The sequence below is a fragment of the Chinchilla lanigera genome, unplaced genomic scaffold (genome assembly GCF_000276665.1).
Source record: "Chinchilla lanigera isolate Chin_1 unplaced genomic scaffold, ChiLan1.0 scaffold00032, whole genome shotgun sequence".
Classification (NCBI taxonomy): domain Eukaryota; kingdom Metazoa; phylum Chordata; class Mammalia; order Rodentia; family Chinchillidae; genus Chinchilla; species Chinchilla lanigera.
In genome coordinates, this window is record NW_004955433.1 from 18,904,774 (window position 1) to 18,929,586 (window position 24,813).

Sequence of the window (24,813 nt, forward strand, 5' to 3'; positions counted from 1 at the left end):
TTTATTTTATGCTCCTTTTCCATTCTGCCACCTCTCTTACTGTCTCAACCTGTCCTGATAAAAAATGTCCATGTATAGAAATCACGTTTCATTCATCCTCCTCAGAACTGAATACAGCCCCTGACATACAGCAGGTATTCAAAAAACGTAGAATAGGAGATGGTGAAAAATGAATAACAAAGATAGGAAAAATGGCAATTAAAACTTTTCTAAGCTGCTTTGGGAACGCAGTTATTGAGTATGTAAACACTTGATAAACATTATCTTGTCTCCAGGGGCCACAGATGTTTAGACATATTTACAAGGTTACAGAGGCACTAAATATCAGGATTTGACTTCATATCTCAGTGTCTTCAAGGTTCAAGAGCTATTCCAATATGAAACAACCGACAAGGCACAAGCTGAATTCATGCCAGTGTGCCAGAGGAAAAATAAAACATTTCAGAAAATGCCAGTGAGTTTGTAGCCTAAAGAACCCAGGGGTTCTCATTGTTTTTCTAGGCATTTATCTATTTCAGAATTGACATTTCAGTTATTAATTAAATGTCTTCTGAATAAAGTTGTGATGTAGTGTTCCAATATTTTGAATAGTCTCAGAAGTCTTTCAAAAAAAAGATAGTGTCGACGGACTAGATGTCCCAGTAATATTTTGTAAGTGTAATTACCTGGGGATATATTCATGAAGAAACAACTCCTCTGATATAATTGCTTTACCAATGAATGACGCTGTCATCATTCTTGTTACTTTTGAAGCTCCATAGTTATTTACTTCTTCTAGCAAATATATAGTTGTGACACTAAAATTCTCCTAGCATAGCTGATAGAGAAACTTAATTCACTTCCAAGAGTTTCAATATGTAGTATCATAGGAATACTTGGGGTTCAGGATATAGCACAGCAGGGAGAAAAGTCTGGGGCAAGGTCACATAGACTATGGCTACACAATGACTCAAAGCTCAGTCTCTAAAATCTAGGTTATAAAATATTAATTATATAACATAGTCTGTTTTTGCTTAAAAAAGTTTCCATCGGGTGGTTAGTAAGATGTTTGTCCAGCAATGTCTTCCTGTGCTATCAACCATGTGAATGAGTCTGTTTGATAGTTGACTTTTTCATATAGATTTCATATGTTAATCTCTGCATGCCCGACATCATTTGGATGGGAACATTTGTTTCTAGAGAACAACAGGCTCAAAAGATTTAAATCACACCCCTCGAGATCACTCAGTACCTCAATGTGTAAAAACTGATTCATTACATGTGCATTTCTTCTTTTCTAATGGACATATCCTTAGATCAAAAAGCCATAACTTCTTAATTATCCTGCTGCATATATCACAGCAATTTCTATACCCATATCCACATGGAATTGTATATAAAGGCCTTGTAAATGAATTAACAGTCATAGCTCATTTCTGTACTTTTATATGTAACATACACAATGACTTTAGTGTATTGCTTGTTGCTGTTGTATTCTTGGATTCTCCTCTTAAATAGTTCTGCCCAGGCCATGCTCTCCAACATCAACCAATGCTACTTAAATTGTCAATTTTGAGTTACATTGAAATATTTGCAATTATTCCTATTCAGAATTCAGGTGAATGTTTTTCCCCTAGGTGAAAACACTTCCAGGGATTCCTTAATCAAACGGAATTATTTCTCTGAAGAATATGATGATGCCATTCTTTCCTCAAGGCATACTTCCAATAAGTAATTATACATATAATAAGTATGGTTGGTTCAAAAAGCAATGTGAAAGTCACTATAAAATTGGATGCTTTGTCCGGGCAATTCAGAACCTAACTTGATGAAATAGGGTTGTAGATGAGATAAAAACATGCTTCAAAGCGGCCTACTCAAAAATAGAGCCAGGATTTGCATTTAGTCTGGGTAGATGACTACTTCCAACTCTCAGAAACTCAGTGCCTTCATCTAGAAAAGGAGGATGGAATCACCCACCAGAGTTTGAATGAAATAGTAAACTACATAATTCACAGAGTAGAGCACAGGCTCAAAACAAATTCTCCTCAAGTCAGTGTCATCCTCAAATGTTAAAAGGGTCTTCATTCTTCTCATGCTTCAAAGGAACTTGCAGGCCCTAGATATCAAGCAGACATGCCATGTCATATTGATCACAGCCTGCCAATACAGGCAAGGAGGACACGGTGCTTAGAGACTCAGATTTGATATCATGCCCTGGATTTGATTTCTGAGTTTTTCACTTTCTGACATTATAGGTGAACTGGGGGAATCTTCAGAACTTCTCTTACTTAGTTCCTGACTTTTCTTCTGTTAAATGAAGAAAAAGTTTACTTTAGAGTTTTAAAGCGTGATTGTTAAGGTAGAATATGCATGTAAAATATTTTGGTAATAATTATAACTAGTAATTATCTGATCAGTAGCACAGCCATGACAACTACCGCTGAGCCAACAGGATTGCTCTAAAGCATATGGCTGGCTGCATTAAGCTGCAGTCATGCAGGGCAGCAATTTGCTTTCACTTTCATGCAGGGCAGAGAGGTGGTTTCACACTACTTCAGTGAGAGCTGTACTGTACGGAGGAAGGAAGATTCTTCTGTCAATTACGGTAGTTGCCACAATGGATATCAAATATGTACGGATGACTTGCCCAAATTCTTCTCAGTAAGAATCAGGAAGTACATTGAACTAAAAAGAAATATTTTAGGGCTACCTACTTCCACCATGCATCTACCAGTTTTTCTTTGTCAGCCAGAGGTTTATAAAACATCGGAATAGACAAAAATGAAAGATGTGCAAGTAAGGAGAGGAGGTAGAGGTTAGAGTCACTTAAAATGCTGACAACTGGGTCCTTTCACAGTAATTCATGAGCACAGATCTCACAGTTAACCCAAGGTAATCTTCTCACCTCCCCTGTGGTTCTTTTCAACCTAATAGCTTCCTGGACTCTTTTGTTGTATTCCACAAGTTCCGGTTTTGAAATCCTCCTCCATTCTTCTTTGGAGGCAGAGGCTTTCTCTCTTCCCAGCACAGTGACGTTCCTCCTTTCCTTCACATTAGCTCTGCAAATAGAATCTGCCTCCTCCTCCTCTCCTCATGCCTCTTGTCAGACAATGCTGCTGTGTGATTCCCACTCAATCCAATTGGTATCTTTGCAGGACTTATTGTCAGCAATTGGCGTAACACTCACTGCTCCTTTTCCCTCAGGATTGTAATCATTGGTTTTAGTTATTGTGGTATTCTTTTATATATTTTCCCATCAAAGTCATTTGTACTCATGCAGTCAGTACCTTTCGGCTCCCACTCATGGAAAGATGAGGGCAGGTAGCACAGTAAAAAGAAAAAAAAAAATACTTTCTCGATTTTATACAGGAAAGAGGGAGGAAGAAGTATGCTAAATAACTCACAGGGCATGAGATTGTCCTTCCACAAGTGCTCATGAAGCACTTACCACTTATCCAACACCAGCTCAAGTACTAAGGATACAGTAGAGAAGAGAGCCAAGGAGGTTGAACTTCACAATCTTTACAATCTCAGTAAGATACCAGAGAGTTGGACTGCAATGTGTAGAGCTAAGTAAAACAGCAATGGGACTTACACAGGGCTTGGGGAGTGAGGGTGGGAGGGCACCATGATTTTCACTTGTGAAGGAGAAAGTACTACTTATCTGGTAGAAAATAAGGTAGATATATGTAGTCTGCAAAACCACTTATTGCCAGCGGTTCTTGCATGCAGAAACCACATTTTAACTATGAGCAGCCCACAGCCTTTTGTAGAAGTTGCAACCTGGGTGTCATTATTCTCCATGATAGAATGGTAAGCATAGGAAAATGGGTCTAGGTCCCTCCAGGACTGAGATATTTAGACTTGTATAAGAAAGAGATGGAGTCTGACTTCCTAGGAGAAAAGCCAGAGAGAATACCAGTTAAAATGGAAAGGGAGGTTGATGTTTTGTTTAGTAGAGCTGCCCTATAATGGATTAGTAAGAACAGATTTTTGTAGCTATGTTGTTTCTCTAGTGGTTGTTCTCAAAATATATCAAAGCACTGGTTCTTCAAATAGATTGAATGACTATGGTACTTACTCATTATTTTAAAATGTTACAATAAATACATATACCTTGCTTTTTATAAGATTTTCCAAATATTTTTTTAAAAAATTATATGATTTTCTCTTGCCCTTTACTGCCTAGTTCTTAGCAATCTCTCCTACCTCTCTATTCTCTCCTTTTGCTACCGTGTGCACATGGCCTATGGATGTCTTGGTTCCAAGGACTCTAAGTAAAGCTATGTATTAGGGATGTGTGAATGCATGAATGAACGGATACTGACGGTTAGTCCTCTCTTAATGTCTGTTTCCTTCAGCTCAATCAACAGATATTCACTAGTTATCTTCTATTTGCAATGCACAAGGCTTGACAGGGGCTTGAGTAAGCCTGTCTGTAGCAAAGATGCCCACAGTGAGTATTTACTCATGGTAATGATCGAGAGTCTAAAGTTTATCTGTTTATGCTTTGTTTTTGTCCTCAGAACACTAATGATATGAGTTCCCGATTTCTGAGAAACTTGTAGTCACTGCTTACCATACAACATTTCTATTTTTTGTAATGCTGAAAAACTGGCAATCTTGAGAAATAAGCTCTATAGATGCATGTGAGATCAACATGTGAAAAAATTCACATGACACAGAAAAAGCAATTGTAGGCTACAACAAAGGTACAAATGTTTTGAAACATGGCAATTCTGTTTTGGATGGCTTTGAGTAACTCACATACCCTTGTTATTTTCTTGACTTGTTAAGTGAAGAACACTATGATTTTTGTCTCAACCATGATCAGGATATTGAATCAAGGACATGGCTGTGAAATTGCCTGAAAGATATACTTTTCCTACTCCTTTATGTATAGCATAGTAAATAATGTAAAGTGACATCACTAATACATTATGTTGAAATACAGAATTTTCTAACTCCAGTTCCAATTGTCCTTTTCTTAGGCAATAAGTGAGCATCTCCATCCATCTTTCCTATACATATACATTTCCTGAGAACCTGTAGATCACATCGAAATGCATTTTGTAATAGGCAGAAGCAGACTGAGCTGATAATTATGATGATCCTCAAGAAGAATTTTCAAAAAATTCTTCTTTTGTTAGGTATTGTTATCAAGTGTTATCTCCAAAGGATCCAAAGACAAGGAAATGGTGTTGATACTTTCTAAGCCAATCAAGTATTATTTCCTTAACTGCTGTGTTATCACTTGATATTCTCAAACTGTGCAATTAATTTTATTGTTGCTATATTATTTAGAGTCAAATAAAATTTCATAAACCTCTGAATCTTTGTGGACCCAAATGATCTACTATGACAGTAGAGTTCTGGGGCTGCATTTCCAATATGAGTGGACTTAAATATCCAAACAAATCTGTTGGGATGGCATCAGGAAACTGATAAATGAATGAACCTTTCTTATTTTCTTAGTGATTTTTTTCCTACAGTACTAATTCTGCCAAAATACTCCAAAGTTAACTCTAATTTCTTAAATATACACAGCAGGGAAGTGAAGGTACATTCTCTTCCCTTTACTTCTTCATCTTTGCATGAGCTTGAACAGTCTGATCAAACCAGAAGCCTTTCAGGAAGCACATTCCTCCAACAGGACAGTCACAGACTGAGGCTGAAGAAATGATGCAAAAGTCTCCAGTTTGGGACAACTCATAGTCTAAAAGATAACTGAAAGGCAAATTCACCATCTTCTATGTAGAACCCTGCTTTCTTGTTTTCTATCATTCTATCATAATACTTATCAGAAATATTTTTTTCTGTATGTACTTACTTCTGTTCTTACTATCTTCTGTGCCTGCCCGACTCAGTCAAAATTTGGCATCTGGTTTTGAATATCATTTTGTCCTATAAGAAATATTCCTGCTCTAAGATTTTTTTTCTAAATTATATGACAGATACTTTGCTATCTTCCCTGATCATTCTTTACAAATGTCCTCACATGATGATTTCTATCACTCCATGTTGTAAAAAGATAGTTCTCATAAATCATTTCTCACAAATGATTTCTATCACTCCATGTTGTAAAAAGATAGTTCTAAACATACAGTCTTAAAACCCAGATCATCCCATTGTACATGTCAGGGACCGTATGACCATGTTCAAGTCACTTTATCTCTTTGGTCCTCTTCATGTGTAAAATCAGCACTGTATTTTCTCTAATGTAAAATTACCTCATGAAAAATGAACCTCTCTCAGCTGGCATTCCTAATCTTCTTTCTCAACTATCAAAATGTCTTCTCAGGAACATTTTACTGAGAGCAGAAAGAAAATAAACAAATTGATATTCTTTCGTTATTGAAGTTCATTCAGCCACTAGAACAGTACCTAGCACATTAGTCTCTTGGTAAATTTTAGTATTTTCAATGACTGAATACATGAATGAATATCTTTTTTCCTCTATTAGCCTGTGAAAAGTTTCTCTGATTTGAATGTATGTCCCCTCCAAAAGTCAGTTTGAAATTTAATTGCCATTGCAATAGCATTGAGAAGTGGACTTTTAAGAGATAATTAGGCCATAAGGGCTTTGTCTATGTAAATGGATCAAAGCTGTTATTGCAGAAGTGAGTTTCTTAACAAGGGACAAATCTGATCTCCATGTATCTCGGGGTGTTGCTCTACTTTTGCCCTTCAGCTATGTAATGGCTCACAACAGAGCATCAAGGCCCTTGCCAGGTGACAGTACCTTGATCTTGGACTCCTCCACCTCTTGAACTGTGAAAAATATGCGTGTTAATTATAAATTGCTAAGTCTATAGTATTCTGTTATAGCAGCAGAAAAAGGACTACGGAAGCAATGCTATGTAAGCACTTGCAAGTAATGTTCTCCTGCAGATAGTGCTCACTCTTCTCACCTCTTCACCTCTGAGATTGAAACTGACCATAAAATTCTCACCAGCCAGGGCAATACTGCCCTACCTAACGAAGAGGATGTGGTGTAATTAAATTATGCCTGGGAATCATTCTGAATACCTGGGAATCAAATTACTGTTGTGCTTATTCTCATTCTTACATAAATATTTGCACATGTGAAAATTCAGCACTTTGACATTTATTGAAATGATTCCAAAATGAGACAAATTGACTCAGAGACAAGTGCTGGCAGTCAGTGAGGAGGAAGACAGTCCTTTGTCAGTGTGACAACTACAATGGGTGCATCAAATATGCGGAAACAGGATCTACTAGGGGTGGGTGGGATGAGGGGTGGCTCAGAAACAGCATTTCCTACTCAGATGCTTCTGCTCTGAGCCTGGGCCTTCTGGTCCTGTATTCAAGAGCTGCTCCCCCAATGAATGTGATTGTGCTTTGTGTACTAAATATATACTAAAGTCATTTTTTAAAATCAAATTCATTTTCAACCTAGCGGCTTATATTACCAAAAATCTTCCATTGTAAAGTGTCCCAACATTAAGAAATATTGGATCTAGGTGGGTTATATTTTAATTATAGCCTTTAAAGAAAGATTCTACTTTCAGTAAATAATGGAACTCAGGAGTTATGTGAAAGTTATGAGTGGATAATCTGGGTATCTCCATATGAGCACTATAAGAATTCTGAGAAGTAGGGTGCTGGGGATTTAGCTCAGAGGCACAGCTCCTGCCTGGCAAGCGGTAGGTCATGAGTTTGATTCCCAGTACCGGAAGAAACCCCCCACCCCCCAAAAAAGAGTTCTGAGAAGTAGCTATGATTATTTACTGTTAAGATAGACAAGAAAACAATATCTTGGGGATTGGAAATACTTTAGTCAAGGTCATGCAACTAAAGAATATTGCAACAGAAGTTCAACCCGACTGTCTCCAAAGTTCACATGGTAGACCTCACACATGTTGTCATCTCCCTTGACATTCTGTAGCACAATGTCACCACCTTGAATGTTTCCTCTCAAAAACACTGACACTCAGTGGCTTACATTTGTTGGAAATAAATGTCTGTATGTTACACAAAACTTTTGTCTTTTTGCTTCTTTCTAGCATTTTGGTTTTCAGTTACTTTCAGTGAAAATCTTTGATAACTGTTTTCCAGAGAGTTGGAGGCACATTGCTTTGAGTTCATATGAGATGTAAATAAGCCAAATCTTGCTTTTAAATGTGTTTTCCTTTAGTCTATTTTCAAGTGGTAAGGAAAGTGATGTCATCCCAGAATACAGTGCACCATGAATACTTAATTACTACAATATCATCTAACTACTGGAGAGAAAATAAAACATGGTAGGGTGAGTTTCTTTCTTTATACTGGAGAGTAACTCAGCAATAAATGGTGAGAAAAAAACCCACAAAACCAATCCTATATTTTTAATATTTTCTCAATATCTTATTGTTAAAACCTTTGTGCAGCTACCCATAAAAGAAAGATTTCTAAACCTTTGACTTTAAAAAAAGCTAGCAAAATCTGATCATTAGGAATGATACCTTGTAAGAAAGTCAGGTGTAAACTCAAATGTTTTGACTATAGTCATAGAGACTGAGAGAGAGTGAAGGCAATTCAATTCTATCAGAAGGTTATGGGGCTGCTTTTCTCTCAGCCTTCAATTTTCAAACGAGAAACTGAGGACCAGTAACACCCATCCCTAGCTCATTCAATTACCACACATTTTACCTGCTTCAGCATCCCAGGCCAGGCACATAGTAAGAGTTTTCAACTATTCCCTTTTGTATCTGGAGTTACCAAATTTATGTTCTGCTGAGAGTGAAAACAGGGAGATGAAATTTTCAGTTTGTGCCATCATGAAAATATAGTCTTATTTTTATTATTTTTATTATTACTTCAATCACAATTCAGCAGTCTCAATTCCTGTATTTGAGAGATTCAATAGGTGTCAGAGTGCAAAGGTGCAAATTCAATAGGTGTCAGAGTGCAAAGGTTTCTAAGGTAGGTAATACCATAGCAACAATATTAAAGTTAATGAGATGGAAAGGAAAGCTCCAATAATATTTTGTCACAAACAATAAAATTTTTATCCCTACTGGAGACTATTTTATAAGAACTCTCTAGACATAGATATACAGACATATATGTATAAGTATGTATATATGTAATTATAGCTATGCCTACATGTATGAACTAATTTGACACTTCAACTCTGTTAACATTATGAATAATAAAATCAAAACTTTACTCAATTCAAAATTTCTGGTTCTCAGAATCATGTAAAACTGCTGAGGTCATCATAAAGCAATCATTTAAAATAACTTAAAGAGCAAAATTAAATGAAGGTGATAAGAAACAGAAACATACTTTAAATAGACTTGAGGAGATGAGAACAGATGAGGAAGGGGAGGAGAGAGGGGAGGAGAGAAAGGAAAGGAGAAATAAAAAAGACCAAGATGATATATATTTATATCTATATCTCAGTACACCACAGTGATTGTATTTATTATATATTGTAAACATATTATAATATTTTAAACTTAAATGGTAAAATACACCCAACCTGAAGTTGTACATTAATTTTAATATAATATTTAAATCAGAATGTTTAGTTATTTTCATTTATAGCCACATGATTTATCCTTGCATATAAAAAGTCAACTATTGTGTCTTTTTCATGTGTTCTGAGCTCCACAACTTTATACAATAGTTTGAAGATTCTATTAATTCTACAATACTTATTTTAGAAGATATTAATACAGATAGCCTGTTATTTATACATAGTAATTATGTACTTTTTCAAACTAATTAGACATATTTTCCATATGTTTCCAGTTATTACACCCCAAATTTCTTTTAACTCATAGGTATACCACAAATGGAAAATATCTCAAGATTCTGAAGATGACGGAATGTTTTGACACTGGTTACTCTTTGCAAGTAGCTCTATTTGTGCTCTCCCACCCAGTATTCCTATATCCTCCAACTCCAGATCAATCTAAACTAATAGCACACAGTTATGAATATATAAGGAGTTTCTACAAATTTGCATCTTATGAATATTGATTGACATTTGATAATCTCAGCTAAGCCATTTTTCACTGTAGAGTACTGAAAATGCCAGGCACAGTGTCATACACTTGTAATTGAGCTGTGACAGAGGGATCACAAGTTCTAGCCCAGCCTGGTCAATTTAGCAAGATCTCATCTCAGAATTTATAAAAATTAAATTATAAAAGCGATGAAGACTTAGATCAATGAAAGATCCTAGTTACAATCCTCATTCAAAAAATATAAGTAAATAAATATAAAATCAGTGGAAATCAATTTTTGTCCTTCTTTATCAAATAATTTTTAACTAGCTAAAACAAAACTCAGAGCTACATTTCAGAGAAAAGCAATAACTTCATTACAGGCATACAAAGAATAATTTAATTATTTAGGGACATGCTATACAAGCCAGAAAAATTCCTTACCCTACCTGGCGTGTAGACAAAGAATTAGTGTCAGTGGAGAATAAGTATGTGTTTTGTTTCCACCTAAACTCATTGCAAAGCCCTCCAATGTGACATCAGTGTATTGCAAGCTGTGGTGTCTGTATGTTCAATAATCTTATGGTTCACCATGCCCCTCTCAAGACCTTTGTCCAAGAACACAACCCCTTTTCTCTTGTGATGGTCAGCTCTTTCCATACTTAAACATATTTTTTTTCCAAAGATGCAGAGAACACGACAGTCACATTACTTAGAGCTCATCCAACTCTATTTAACACTGTATGTTCCTGAGGTGGGGGAATTATTTTTAATCATCATAAAACAATTAATATGATCACAAGACTTACTTAGTCTGCTTTCTTTCCCTTAGGAAATATCAAACAGGAAAATAAATCATTGTTAAATCAAAGTAGGCAAGCGCCCAGCTGTCACATTTACTGATATGAAGATTTAATCATCAGTACAGCTGGAGAAGGATGACTTTTTTGAGGATGCATATCTGTACATGTTAATCATAGACCTCTTAGAAATTCAAAATTAAATATTTTTCCTCCTCATCACCATTCTTGTTAAGTGTGGTCATTTCAAGCAATACAATAAGGTGTAAATTTAGGTAGCAAGTAAAATTAATCACTTTAGATTCTCATTACTTATCCATCAGTTTATTCATCCATCAATTTATCCAACAAGTATTTATTATAAGTTGTATAGCCAAGCATTGTCACTTGTCTGACTACGGTCACGTAATTAAGCCTCAAGAATTTTCATAATCTTCATCGCTAATAAAATATTTTTAAATAATCACTTTATTTGGTTGAGGGGTTAAACCAGAGCACAGAGAATGCATTTTAATGGTTTAGGTAAAAATTATCCCCCAATATTTCACGTGCTTGGAAGGTGATTGTATTATGGGGTCCTGTACTAAACAATGGATCATTCATTGATGACAATGTGCTATCAGAATGTGGAGCCTCCTGGAGGTCTGTCACTGGGAACATAACGTAGAAGAGTGCATTTCTTTCCCCAGATCATCCTTTTCCTATGTCTCTGTCTCTGTCTGTCTGTCTCTCTCTCTCTGTTTTCTGGCTCTGACTGGTTGAGCAGCCTTCCTCCACCATGCCTTTGTGCCATAATATTCGACCATCATTGCATGGACTAAATCCTCAGAAAACCATGACCCAAAAGGAACCTTTCTTCCTTTAAATTTCCAGTTAAATGTTTTGTCTCAGCACTCAATAACAGGAAAATGACCAATACCTAAAACATAGTGTACTGCTTCTTATAACTCTTATTTAGTGTCCACTACTGATTCATCTTGAAATGTAAAGCGCATGAGAAAGACAGCTATCTTTCTCTCTATTCTTTTTGAAATGGAGCAGAAAGTCACACTGATACTTTTCATCCTCCTCTATGGTTGCTTTGAGTCTGTGTGTGCATGTGTGTATATGTGTGTGTTGTATTTGAAATGGATGCTTCTTTACCCATTTTCTTCCCTCAACTGTTATAGAAACCTATGCTTTGTACTGTGTAAAAAATGGAAATTAGAGGAAGAGTGGATTAAGATATTATCCCTGCAATTCAGAAAAGTACTCTGGCTTCCTCCCAAGTCCTCCTGTCTGCTGGTCTTGTGCCGGATTTATGTTGAGGACTTCCAGGAGGACTGGAAAAGACCCAATATCACAGAATCAGCCATCCCACCCCTTCTGCCCCACCACCCTCTTTATTAGATGACATGATCTCAGGTGGTCTGAGTTTTAAATGTGAGTCAGCTGTAGGATGCGTGGAGATGCCTAATGATTTGAACTGAAGCTGACATGGAAAGAGATGCTTGGCCCATTGTGATGAAATTATGCCAGTCAGTGTTGGAGCTAATGCCCTTGCTCTCTATGTCACTCTTACCTTTCAAACTCTCAACCTTGAGTCCTAGAATTTTGAAAGAAATAATTCCACTCTATTTAACACTGCTCGAGTGTTTCCACCTACCATAATGCATTAGGTTATTCTAAGTATAAACTTCCTATCACAGAAATGTAGCAAATATATCATATTTTGTCTTATTCAATGTAACCTGGAAATAAAAATAATATCAATGATGTTATTAATCTGTGAAGATCAAAAGTAAAAAGAAATAATTTTCCAATATTATGAATGATTATATAATGGAATTATTACCAATGTTTCTACAATTGTACTTCCTCAATACAGATATATGCATGTATAAAAAACCCTCAATATGTGCAATTAATGTGTACTAACCAAAATGAACTACTTTGTTACAAGAAGTAACAGGCATCCATCCAATGTCATATACAAATTTGTAGAAATATTTCACCACTAATTAAAAACTATTTCATTTCTAAATCTCACTTTAAAATCAATTTATTTTTCTGACCACATACCATTTGATTTTTTTGTTTGTTTATTCATTATACCTCACTAAACCATCACCTTACTGCACAACCTTCATTTATTAAATGGCTATCAGTTTTCCTTTGGACTCATTCTGTGACACCACTAGCTTTAGGAAGATTTTCTTTATTTCGTTTCTCTGTACAAGTTTGCCTATTTCTCGTTTTCTTTCATGATCATAATGTGAATTCTGTATCATATGTATAATGATCAATACTGATATAATTTCATGCTTTCTTTTGACAATTTGTAAATTTTAAATTTTTCAGTATTTATCACACTCCACACTTCACATCCAGTGCCTAGAAGATGACCAAGCATATAGTCACTAGACTAAATGGCAATTAATGTGAGCTATGAGCTCACTCCCACCTGTCAATGAATATCACAGAATTGTTGGGCTACCCAGATACATTTGAAATCTTCTTTGTGCTAAACAAATTCTTCAGTCAATCCTCCTCCCAGTAGAAATGATAATCTATGCACTCTTGATTAAAAAGGGACCCTGCCTGTCTGCAATTTATCACTTTGTCACAGAAGCTATAAAAATTACTCTATTCCATGAAGACATTCCATGATGACTCCACGTATTATCTTAATTTTTCTGAAACAGAACCATTCATTTCAAGGTTTTCTTTTTTATCCCAAGGAGTATTTTTTCCTTTGAGTCTTTTCATAAGTTCCATTGAGACAGATGTTATTTGTAGCTAATGGAGAAAGATGGTCTGAATTTCAAAAAAAGGTCAATGAATTAAGTTAGTTTATTTTTAAGCAGGTAATTTTTCACACTCTCACTTGCCAGGAGCAAAGTTTGCACTGTCCTGAAACTTGAGCAGGCTTTCCTGAGATAATTAAGCCTTTGTTATTCACTTGCCTTGTGTTTCATTTAGAAGTTCTGTCTTCAGTCACCAAGGATGGACTACAACTGTTTCTCACTACTGTCCTCAGATTAGTGCTTTTTAAATAAATGCCACATTTCTCCCTGTCTGTGCCCAAAATGTTGCAAGCAAACATATGGTATTGGGGGTGGCAAGGAAGGAAAAGAAATAAAGAAGCATTTTTAGAATACAAATAAACTATTTTCAGCCTTTGAAAAACCATAATAAGAGCTATTCAAGAAAATGATGATTCATTATACAATTACTACTGTCTCATATCTTAATCAACAGTACTTGCTTCCAGTGTCTATGTATAAAGAAGTCCTGGGCCTGCTTCTAAGTTCTATAGGTCCACATCCAGAAACATTGTTATCCCCTGCCATGAGCTATGAAGTTCTTGTAAGTAAAGTGGAGGTGCATGGGTATGTCCAAAAAATAGAGCATGGAATCAAACAGATTCCCTCTGAGTCCTGAGTCAGATACCTCAGATAAGAAATATATCCAGTAAAACTCTGCTCTCTCATCAGCAACATAAGATGACATTAACACCTACCAAAATAACAATACCAAATTACTACCACAATATTATATGCAGTAAATTCATCTAAATTGGATAATGTATGTGAATACAACTAACACAGTGTCAAAAATGTAAATGTTCAGTAAGTGAGATTGTTATTGTGTAGGATTTTGTTGTTCTTTACTCTGTTGTTAAAATCTGATAAAGCTTTTTATACAAAATGAAAGAGTGAGTCTCACATTATTCTCCCTTCAATAGTTTAGTTTAATTCTATATCAAACGGAGAGGACCATGAAAATACAATAATTTTTATATTTATTGTTGATGTTTTTATTATTAATAGTAGTATTAGTACCACAGTGACCTCTGGAATAGGAAGATACATTACTAACTTTCGTTTCTCTGTTCAGTGGCCCCTGAACACTTCTATCTCCCCATCTAGCTACAAGGGAACCTGACCCAGTGAACCTTATCTTGCAGTTCATTTTTGCAAGCACGAGAGCAGTGCTATACTGCCTAGATGCAAAAGATAAGAGTACAATTTCAAAATGGGATGAACGTTAGTCTCAAATGAATCTCAAACAAACAAACAAAAATACTATTTTAAGTTACAAGTTAGAATTTAAATTAAGTTAGTATTCATTTTGGAGCAACCAGTAAAAGGAATGTAGACCACAATCCAAGCAGTACTTTCTCACTAGATTCTTTTGCATCTTCCTTATGAATTTAGAATTTGCTTTTGTTGAGACTAAGCCAAGCTTTCTCCCTCCCATCTTTCCCTTGTCCTAGTTCCTCCCTTTATCTCCCTCTTCCTCCCTTGCTCTTTCCCTTCTCCCCGACTTCTGATCTTCCATCCTTCCCCTGCTTCTATCTTTCACCTCAACCACTTACTGGTATACTTTTAGATGTCAGACAATCTGCAAGACACAAGTGCAAAATCAACAAATTAGATGAGCCCTATTGTCTTTTTTTGATTATACAGTCCACTGTGGGACCTACGAATATAAAACCTCAATAGACAAGATCATTACTGATTTCTTTAAGCTCAAACAAGAAAATAAACAGAAAAAAACTGCCAAAATTCTCTGTGTTCTTAGCTGTTACCTGAAAGAAAGTAAATACTTCTCCCTGAGGGAGAAAGACTGTTATTACAACAAAACATAATTCCATAAAGTAGGGATGTAATAAGGACGGAAAGAGCACAGTTTATCTGTTTCAAAGTTGAGAGTTCTTGCTTGTAACATTCTTGCAAGGAAAAAACAAGATACATAAAAATGTCTTGATTTGTATTTTCCTCACTCTCTCTCGCTCTCTCTGTCTTTAGTTTCTCTCTATATATTCTAGCATCAAAGCTTTTCTGAGAGTGGACAATAATCAATCTTCCTCTTCTTAAAGATCATGAATGTAACCTCATTACTTAGTCTACTGTGTGTGGGTTACCTGTCATGGTACTGATCATTTTAACTACAGAATGTAACCCCACTGATACCATTAGAATTCTGGTGTAAACAAACTTGAAAATGATCCCACATACGGTAAGGTAAACTGTTATCCAGCCAACACCTTCTCACTCAATTATATTGGATCCTTTCTTAAATTCAAGTGCATACGCCTCAGATAGAGAATCTTCTTGTTAGTCCTTCGTCTTGTTAGTCATGAGTGATATTGGTCATATATATTGAGTCTCTGCTCATCCCTGCCATTTTCTTTATGTTACTAGAATTACAAATCCTGGGACAAAATTAGTGGGCATTCTTAATGTATTTGATGCAGGTCATGTATGTTTAAAATAAAGATTCTGCTCTTGCTAGTGTTTTCCACTACCAGTTTATTCTCTAAGCACTTGAGAATCCTGCGTTTATTGGTTTTAACACGACATTCATTGGTTTGACAGGGTCAGATTGCTTTTGTTTCAGTGCACATGCTGTGACAGACAGAGGCCTGTGCTTGGCCATTCCAAAGAGAACTTTCCACTTGAGGCTTGCACATCCCAGTCACATCCCAACCCAAGCAGGAGCTTAGTAGTTATGCTAAAGCTTGGACATTTCTGAACAGTGGGAGCTCCTTCTAAGGGTTATCTTGGCTCCAGAAATCCTGGGGAGTTCGCCCAAGATGTTGTCAGATTTGCATTACTTTGTCCTGCTTTGTATCCTCTTCCTTGCATAAGTAGCAGACCTGAATCTGATATGAAAGACTTCCATGCACAAGTTTTCTTCCCGTCTCCTTCATTTTTCACAGACCTAAACCCTGAACAAACCACTTGTACTTCTAACTCTATCTCAGTATCTCTTTCCCCGAGTAGGCAACTGACACACGTTTTGAACAGCAGAAAATGTACTTAACTTTCACGTGATCCCAAAATTAAAATTCCAAGTGGTCAATGCTCTCTGTTTACTTTTCCTATATTTTTCTAGTACAAAAATTTTAGTGTTTTTAATATTTGTTTCTGCATAGTTCTAATTCTCTCTCTCTCTCTCTCTCACTTTTTCTCTGTCTATCACTCAAACCCACGCACACATACACAAACACACATATATTATCAGTCTAAAATTATTTTTAGAAAAAAGAGAAGAGGGTTTCACAGAATCCAGTTTAGGTTCCCTGTGAACTAATCACTTTTTCCGTGTATCTGAACACGATCAAATTCATTATGCAAGCATTTACACAAAAATGTTTACATTTCTTGTGTGTATGCTTGCAGCATGGGATGATTAAAAATACAGTGAATATTACTGTTATTACAATAAAAGACACATGGACATTACTAATCTCCTTCATTCCTAATACAGTTAATCCATCATTCTTGCCACTTTCTGAAGCAGTTCTGGAACCTGTCTTTTGTCTCTTTTGTTGTACTTCGGTGGCTGTCTCAATGTCCTGAGTAGATTCAAGCTAATGAGCTTTCATGGGCCATTTTGACTGAGGAAGAAGCACAGTCATGTGGTACCAGATAAAATGACTGAGGGGGATGAAGACATAGCTTAATGTTTTTATTTCATGGAAATTTTGAATCCTATTCAGGACATTGAAGCATATACCATAGCACAACTAAGGACACAAAAGAAGACTTGAGAACCACTTCAAACAGCAGCAAGAATGATAGGATTCATGTGTGGAGCAAAAGGTAGTATTTCGAGGGAGGTTAATGGCAGTATATCTTTTACTGTCGTGACTTTTTGAACACATACACCCTATTTTAGATAGGCCCTTGTATGTTTTAGCTAAAAAGTTTGGGCTGACTCTACTGATTATTGAATAGCCTCTATTTTCTACTCCAGTGAATCTGCTTCATTCAAAAAACACAGCCTCATTTGCCCAACACTTATTAAGCAACTACTATGTGATCATACATGTATCATTTCTCTCCATAACATTATTCAAAACTGAAGTCAGAATAATATTTTTAAAATGTAAATCAAACAATTTTATACCTGTCAACTTGGACTAGAGAAAGCTACATTGGGTATATGTTGAGATGAGACTCAGGCTGGGTTGAAATGTAAATACTATATGTAACTGACAAAATTTCATTAAGCAAATGACAGTATGTATCACTAAAACTTGAAATTTCCCAGATCTTCTAAGGTAGCAACAAGCTTTAGTTAACTATAACTCATAGTAATAATATATTACTATACTATAAATATTACTATACTATACTATACTATTCTAATTCTCTTTGTATCCTCTTCCTTGCATAAGTAGCAGATCTGAATATTACTGAATATATTACTATACTACTATACTATACTATACCATACTATACTATACTATACTATACTACTATATACTATACTATACTATACATACTATAACTCATAGTAATTTATTCTTAACTTCTAAATTATTTAAAGGGCAGTGGCATGCTTGCTTTATTTATGTTAAAAAAAAATCTGTCTTCCAAAATGAATTGTCTGATATTTGCAAGCTAAGGCTAGCCTTTGTAATTTTTTTTTCTCCCTATATTTAATTCAGTGCCTGGCACACAGTGAATACTCAATGGATATTTGTTGGCTTCATATCTATATTATGCTGGGAATGGTGCACAAAAATCCTCCAGTGAACTAACGGCCAAGATGCAAAAGGGAACACGATTCAACTCCACTTAGCCAGTTACTATATTGCTGTCTTACAGAAGTCCTTGCACTGTAATTATAGCCTACGAAAAGTGAAATTCAGAGAAATCTGACAGTAGCTCTGCAATTAGGAACCTGGATAAGTGCTCATCCTGCTCTCAGCTCTACTGTTGTAATTTTGGTCATGTAATATGGTCTCTAGACCTTCTCTTCTCTTGAAATCTGGAGGTGACTAGCTGCTCTGCCAATTTTCCAAGGTCACTTGGGACAAGGAGATAACATTTACAACAGAATATATAATCACTGCCCTACTTCATATACTTTGTGAGTACACTTTTCTGTTCGTCAATCTAAGTTCAATTGTAAGCCATTCACTATTTCTGTATAAATATATATTTTCTTACAGTTAGAAGAATGAAGATTTTACTCGAGTGAACAAAATGGAAAAATTTACATTTTTGATGTAATTAATAATTAACTTAGAGACAAGTCATAGAAATTTATCCAAATAATGCTGAAACTTCATGAATCCAAAAATGTTTATGTGTCAGTATCCTGAATTTTTCTATTTGGCAAATTGAACACAAAATCACTAGATACAGAAGAAAGATGCAAACAAAAGACATGCTTTTAATAGCTACTCTTAATAATCTGAATATTGATATTAATAACTTAAAATGTAGCACAATAAAATAACATAGGATTTAGAACAGCCTAGAAAATTAGACTCTCTTAATATATTATTAAGTTAAACCATTTAAAAAGGTACAACTTCATTTACAAAATTTAGTATTTTATGAAGCTGATTTGCAAAAGTTTTAAAACAGATTTTGTAGTTTGCATTTGTTTTTCCTTAAAATAACATACTCCATGGTTTATAAAATGTGTACTATCAGACCTCAAAATATCTATTGGGTTTAATATTGGTTATAAAAAATTTTCATAAGAGCTCTAATGGGTAGCCATCCATATTCTCTCTTTCAAATAAGGAATCTAACAGCAAATGTGATACTACCTAACATTCACTGAATGATAGCCACATACTACACACTGCCGGCTTCATCCCTTTATCTGATCTTCTTCAGAAGACAATGTTAGTAATGTACTTAACATGTACTTAACATATAGCCAAGCATCGCAGAGCCAAGTAACTAAATTCATACTTGAATCTGATATTTAAGTCTGTCTGATGCATAAGTACCTTTTATCCTTCATTCCACCATGAAAAGTGGTACTAGACCGTCTGTTTAAAAGGTGAAATTCAGCATAGTCTTAGCAATTTATTTTAATTAATATCAAAATGATTGTAGGGATCACCATGTACTACACAGTACTAATTCAAATATTATTGGTAAAGGCAGTGGAGTACTTAACCATAACATTTCATAATCCAAATCCCAAGGAAAGTGTTTCCCTGAAGCAAAAATATGATAAACAGAATTTAAAATTGAAGCCACAAACCTGTTTCCGGCTCAATGGAAAAATAAGGCTGCCCTTCCAAGATACTATAAACCAACTTTGCACTGTTTCCATAAACTGGGTCATCAGCATCTGTAGCTGTGACATTAGTGACAGACGTACCTATTAAAAAATAGAGAGAAAAAAGTAATAGTTAACACATTATTTTTTGCCAGAAGCTAAATTTTGCCAAGCATAGCATACAGAAATCCATGTGTGTAAATAAAGAGGGAAAGAATTTTGTTTAAAAAGATGGAGATAAATTGTTTTGTCATAACTTCAATATCTGAGTCCTTTAAAAGAAGAGTATCACAAAGCTGGAGTACTATGTAAAGATGATACTTTTAGTATCTGTATTATTAAAGATTTCTTTGTAGTTTTCATTTGAAGGATATCTGTTCAATTCCTGTGCTCTTGGAGAATATAAAAATTAATCATATCGAAGAAATATTAAAAGTAAGGTTAATAATGTAATATAGCTTGTAGCATTTAAGTTTTGCAAAAGCACAAGTGAAGCTACCTGGAAAAAACTGACTGTTGAAACCAGCAGTCATATTTTAAAGTCATAAAGATGGAAACACAATATTTTGTATTAAACCAGCAGTTACCTTGCCATAGCCTTAGAAAACAACTGCACAGAAATATCAGAGAAACACTTTAACACAACATCTTTAATGCTTCAGACTGTAAAATTTGATTGAAACCACCAATTAATTAGCATGCTTAGGTAGGTAGGCCTATGGATAATAGCAGTCAAGCCTTTACTTAATCTCCTCCTTTTCCTTCACTTGCTCATTCAATGATTGAACTTATATGGCTCTATAAACTGGTGTGTATAGATTTAAAATAATATCTCTATACTCAAGAAGCATAGCGTTTCATGAAAGAAAGAAAGATAAATGGATCAGTTTGCACAAAAATTCAATTGATTGCCATAACGTCAAGTATGGCTCTATTACATGGTTCAGCATAGACAGGTGATCAAAAAGAGTTTCCTAAGACAGCTTGTGCTTAAGTTAAATTATTTTTATTTTTATTTTTTATTTTTGTTTTTTTTTCTGGTACCGGGCATTGAACTCACGACCTTGCACTTGCCAGCAGGCATTGTGCCATTGAGCTAAATCCCCTGCCCTTAAGTCAAATTATTAAAGAAGTGACAATTTAACTATGAGAACAATAGGGAAGGAATGCCAAGGAATGGGTAAAGCATAAGTAAAGGCAAGGTAGTGAGCATGGAATGTTCTGGGAACTTTTGAAGCAAGGGAGAATTGGAGAAGTCTAGTGTAGTGAGAAGGCTCAAGAGGGCAAAGCCTTCCTCCTCCATTACGTTTCAGACACATATTAATTAGAAACATATTTACCAATTGAATGAACGAATGAGTGAATATATTACTGAGTTTCACAGTTTTGTAGATGCTGAGGCAAAGATTTCTTGCAGGATTTTATCTGAAGAGTGCTCTTGATCAATATGTATGGGGAAGCAGAAAGAAGAGACAAACTCTTAGCAGAAATCCCATATAAAAATCAAAAAGAAAGTTATAATGGCCCAGGGTAAATACTCCCATTCCCAAAAAAAGAGGAATTGAAGAATAGAAAGGAATTGAAAAAAAAAAAAAAGATGGAAACACAGCAGAGTAAATTTTAAATTCTATTGTTCATGTCTACTACCCAGGTCAGATTGCAGTGAGATGTGATCACTAAAGGGCTTGAACAGACGTACCTCTAAGATTTGCTGATTCTATGCCCTATGGCCTCTCTCTTCAGCAGGTTCCAATCAGAGCCTGCAACTTTTCTTGGCAGGCGTTCTACATTCCTGGAATTAGCAACATCCAGGAATCTCCAAGCATCCTTGGCTTCACTCACATATGCATGTGTCACCCTCTCAATGACAAATTGTCTAGCTTCCTATGCTTTTCTTGGAAGTCTATATAGAAACCTCCATGACAATACAACTTTTGCATTCTGTCTGCCTGAAAAATCAGCATCCTCTGAAAGAAGCTAAGGTCTGCGGCTGGTTCAAGCAGTGGCCTGAGCCCCTTGGGCAAAGAGTCCAGCACCTTCTAAGTGTTTAGAGGACTAAAGACAGGGTAACACTTCCCTAGTATCTACTGAATAAACAAGGCAGCCTGGAGCACTCTAGAAGTTTAGCCTTTTATACCCTTCAGCTTGCCATGGATGGGAACATTTCATTTCATGAAATGCCTTCAAGGCATCTGTCTTATTGTAATGATGCAAAGCACTCAGCCTCCTTTCAATGGTGCTAATGTTTTTAGCAATCTCATTCTCTTTGGCCCCAAATTTACAAGTTCTTTTCTGGCCCAGCTGCACAATTTTCTCATCTTTGAGTTCTGCTTATTGCCCCTGCTTTTTGTATTAAATCTAGCTGAAAGTAACCAGCAGTTACCTTGCCATAGCCTAAACAGTGGGCTGCCTTTATACTTGCTGCTCCAGCTTAATTAATCCAATTGTCTTTATTTTAGTCTCCTAAAATGTCTCAGACATGAGAAAAAATGAAGAAAAAAAAATTCTGCCTGAGTGTAGCAAACACAAGTGGCCTCTATTCCAACTACTAATAGATTCCTTATTCCCAACTGAAACCTCCCACCTCTGGCCTTTACTATAGGAATTCTTTCCAGCATTCCAGTCTTCTGAGCTTCCACCAGAGTCACCCATCACATTATGCTTATTTGAAGTCTTCTCTAACAGGTAACTCCAACGTTTTCTAAATTCCTCTTGCAAACCAGTTTCAAAGGCTTCTACATCATATGGTCAGGTACAGTCATTGCAACCACCCCACTCCTGGTATGAATTTTCTGTATTAGTCTGCCTTCCTATTGCTAAAACAAAATACTTGATACCCACAACATAAAGGAGGAAAGGGTTAATTTGGTTTATGATCTTGAGGGAGTCAGTCCATAGTAGACTGGCTTCAAAGTAGAAATGGTGTGGTAGAAGGGCGTGGCTGTGGAAACTGGCTCAATCCATGGCAGCCAGGAAGCAGACAGAGAGTTGAGGAGCCAGGGACAAGAATATAGCTTTACAGGCCGAGTCCTCAGTGACACATTCTCTTCAACCAAGCCCCACTTTGGAAAATATTAGGCGTTGGGGGGACATTTTAGATTTATATAACATATGGTATCAAAGTAAAGTCAAAGTTTTTACTCAGTGTGATGTTAAATTATGGAATCTGAATGTTCATTCCCAGTCATTGCCTAAGCACTGAAGAAAACAGAAGTAAACAGTGAAAGAAAGTTATAAGGCCCAGAAAGAAAGTTATAATGGTCCCTAACAATGTGTTTTCCAATAGGTAATACAAATTAACATAGCTAAGATAATTGTACTACTAATTTCTATTAGTTCAGTGAAAGTAACAGTTAGTGTTTATATTGTTTGATCAATCCTGCGTGTCTTTATCTGGTAATCTGAGTAACTACTTTGAAGATAACAATATGCAATATAATGACCATTGTTAATTTCTTATGTTTTTATTGTGAGATTCTGTATCTTTTTTTATTGTTTCTTTATTATTGTCTTTAAAATAAAGAAATACTTTATAAAACAAATATTTCTGGAGGACATCATCTTCATATAAATCTATGTAGAGCTTTCTTTTGACAGAATAGTGTAGAGTTAATAGTTTTGAATACAGAATAGTTCTAACTTTTTCTGACACACTTTTCTCCATCTCTTTAGGCAAATTGTATAACTTATCCTATTCTCAGAGTCTCAGACTAAAATCAACAACATATATTTGGACTAATGTGAGAGGTAAACAAAACAATATATGTAGGTGCCTATAGCAAAAATTAACACAGGCTACCCTGTAAGCGATAACCATGCTTCTGGATTAGCTTCTTGCTTTGAAAAAGTGACCTCTGGGGTCCCTACCTGAATGATTAAGGTGGAGACAGTGTAGAGCATTTCTAAAAACCTTTTCAGCTAATTCCAATGGGAAGCTACAATTCAAAATACCAATAATAATCACCAAACTTTTAAAAGTTCAATTTTACTCCCTTACTAAAGACATTAATTTCTGTTATGAATACTTTGGAAAAAATGTTGCATTCAGATTTTTTTTAAGTGACGTGTTTTTATAGTATTCATACTGTATTAAGAATCACAGCAAGCATTTTCTTCTTAAATGGAAGATAAAAATACTTTCTCCATGGTTTACTATCACAAGAAATGATGATCATTTCAATTTCTATGCTTACCATAACTTTATATTGTCCTACTCTGAGAGGTATCCCATCACACTACCAGCACAGGCTTGAGCGGACAGGCCTCTGTCATTCACATGTTGCATGTTGTATGATTCCGTTTTTCCTATGTAAAAATGATCATGTCTTTCTGTAAACCTCAAAGTTTTATGTGGAGATTACATGTGATTATTGGAAGTTCACAATAGTGGCAGAGAAAATTAATTTGGAGTCAAACTGTCTTGAACCAGAACACTTGTTTCACATTTTGTCTCCAAATGTTATTAATTCTTTGACCAAATAAAACTTTTCTAAGTTTTGGTTTTCTACTCTTTGGAAACAAAGGAGATAGTTATTGTTACTTCATAGACTGAGATAATTAAATGTAATTATTCATGCAAATAATATAGAAGAATTATTTGCATTTCATATTTTTAGAAGCTTACTGTCAGTTTTGTTCCATTATATGCATGTATAGGTGAAAATAAATAATAAGCCAGTCTGTAACAATTTTAAGTGGTGGTAGAAGTTTTAATTTGTAACTGTCATTTTGCATAATGGCTTTAATAGTGATAGAGTTCCATAAATTTGAGAAGAAACACACATAAGAAATGGCAAATGAAACAATATCAGGTTAGATAAGAGGAATCAGTTTGGTTTTTTTGGCACAGCGGGGTGATTATAATTAACAATAATGCATTATATGTCTCAAGTAATTAGAAGAGAGGATTTTGAATGTATTCACCCTGAAGAAGTGATAAAAATTTAAGGTGATAAATATGTTCATTAACCTGAGTTGATCACTATTCCACAGTTATGTGAATCAAAATGTCACCATGTACATCCTAAGTGTGTACAGATAATGTGTCAATC

General features: G+C 35.4%; 1 protein-coding gene across 3 annotated transcripts in view; it reads right to left on the bottom strand.

Moving 5' to 3' along the window:
- Cdh8 (cadherin 8, type 2) overlaps window positions 1–24,813 on the bottom strand; it is a 356,488-nt gene that overhangs the window by 167,059 nt on the left and 164,616 nt on the right. For all 3 annotated transcript variants that reach the window (XM_005388458.2, XM_005388456.2, XM_005388457.2), the window contains exon 4: window positions 19,745–19,864. In XM_005388458.2, coding sequence (XP_005388515.1) covers window positions 19,745–19,864 — 120 coding nt within the window. The remainder of the gene's footprint in view (window positions 1–19,744; window positions 19,865–24,813) is intronic.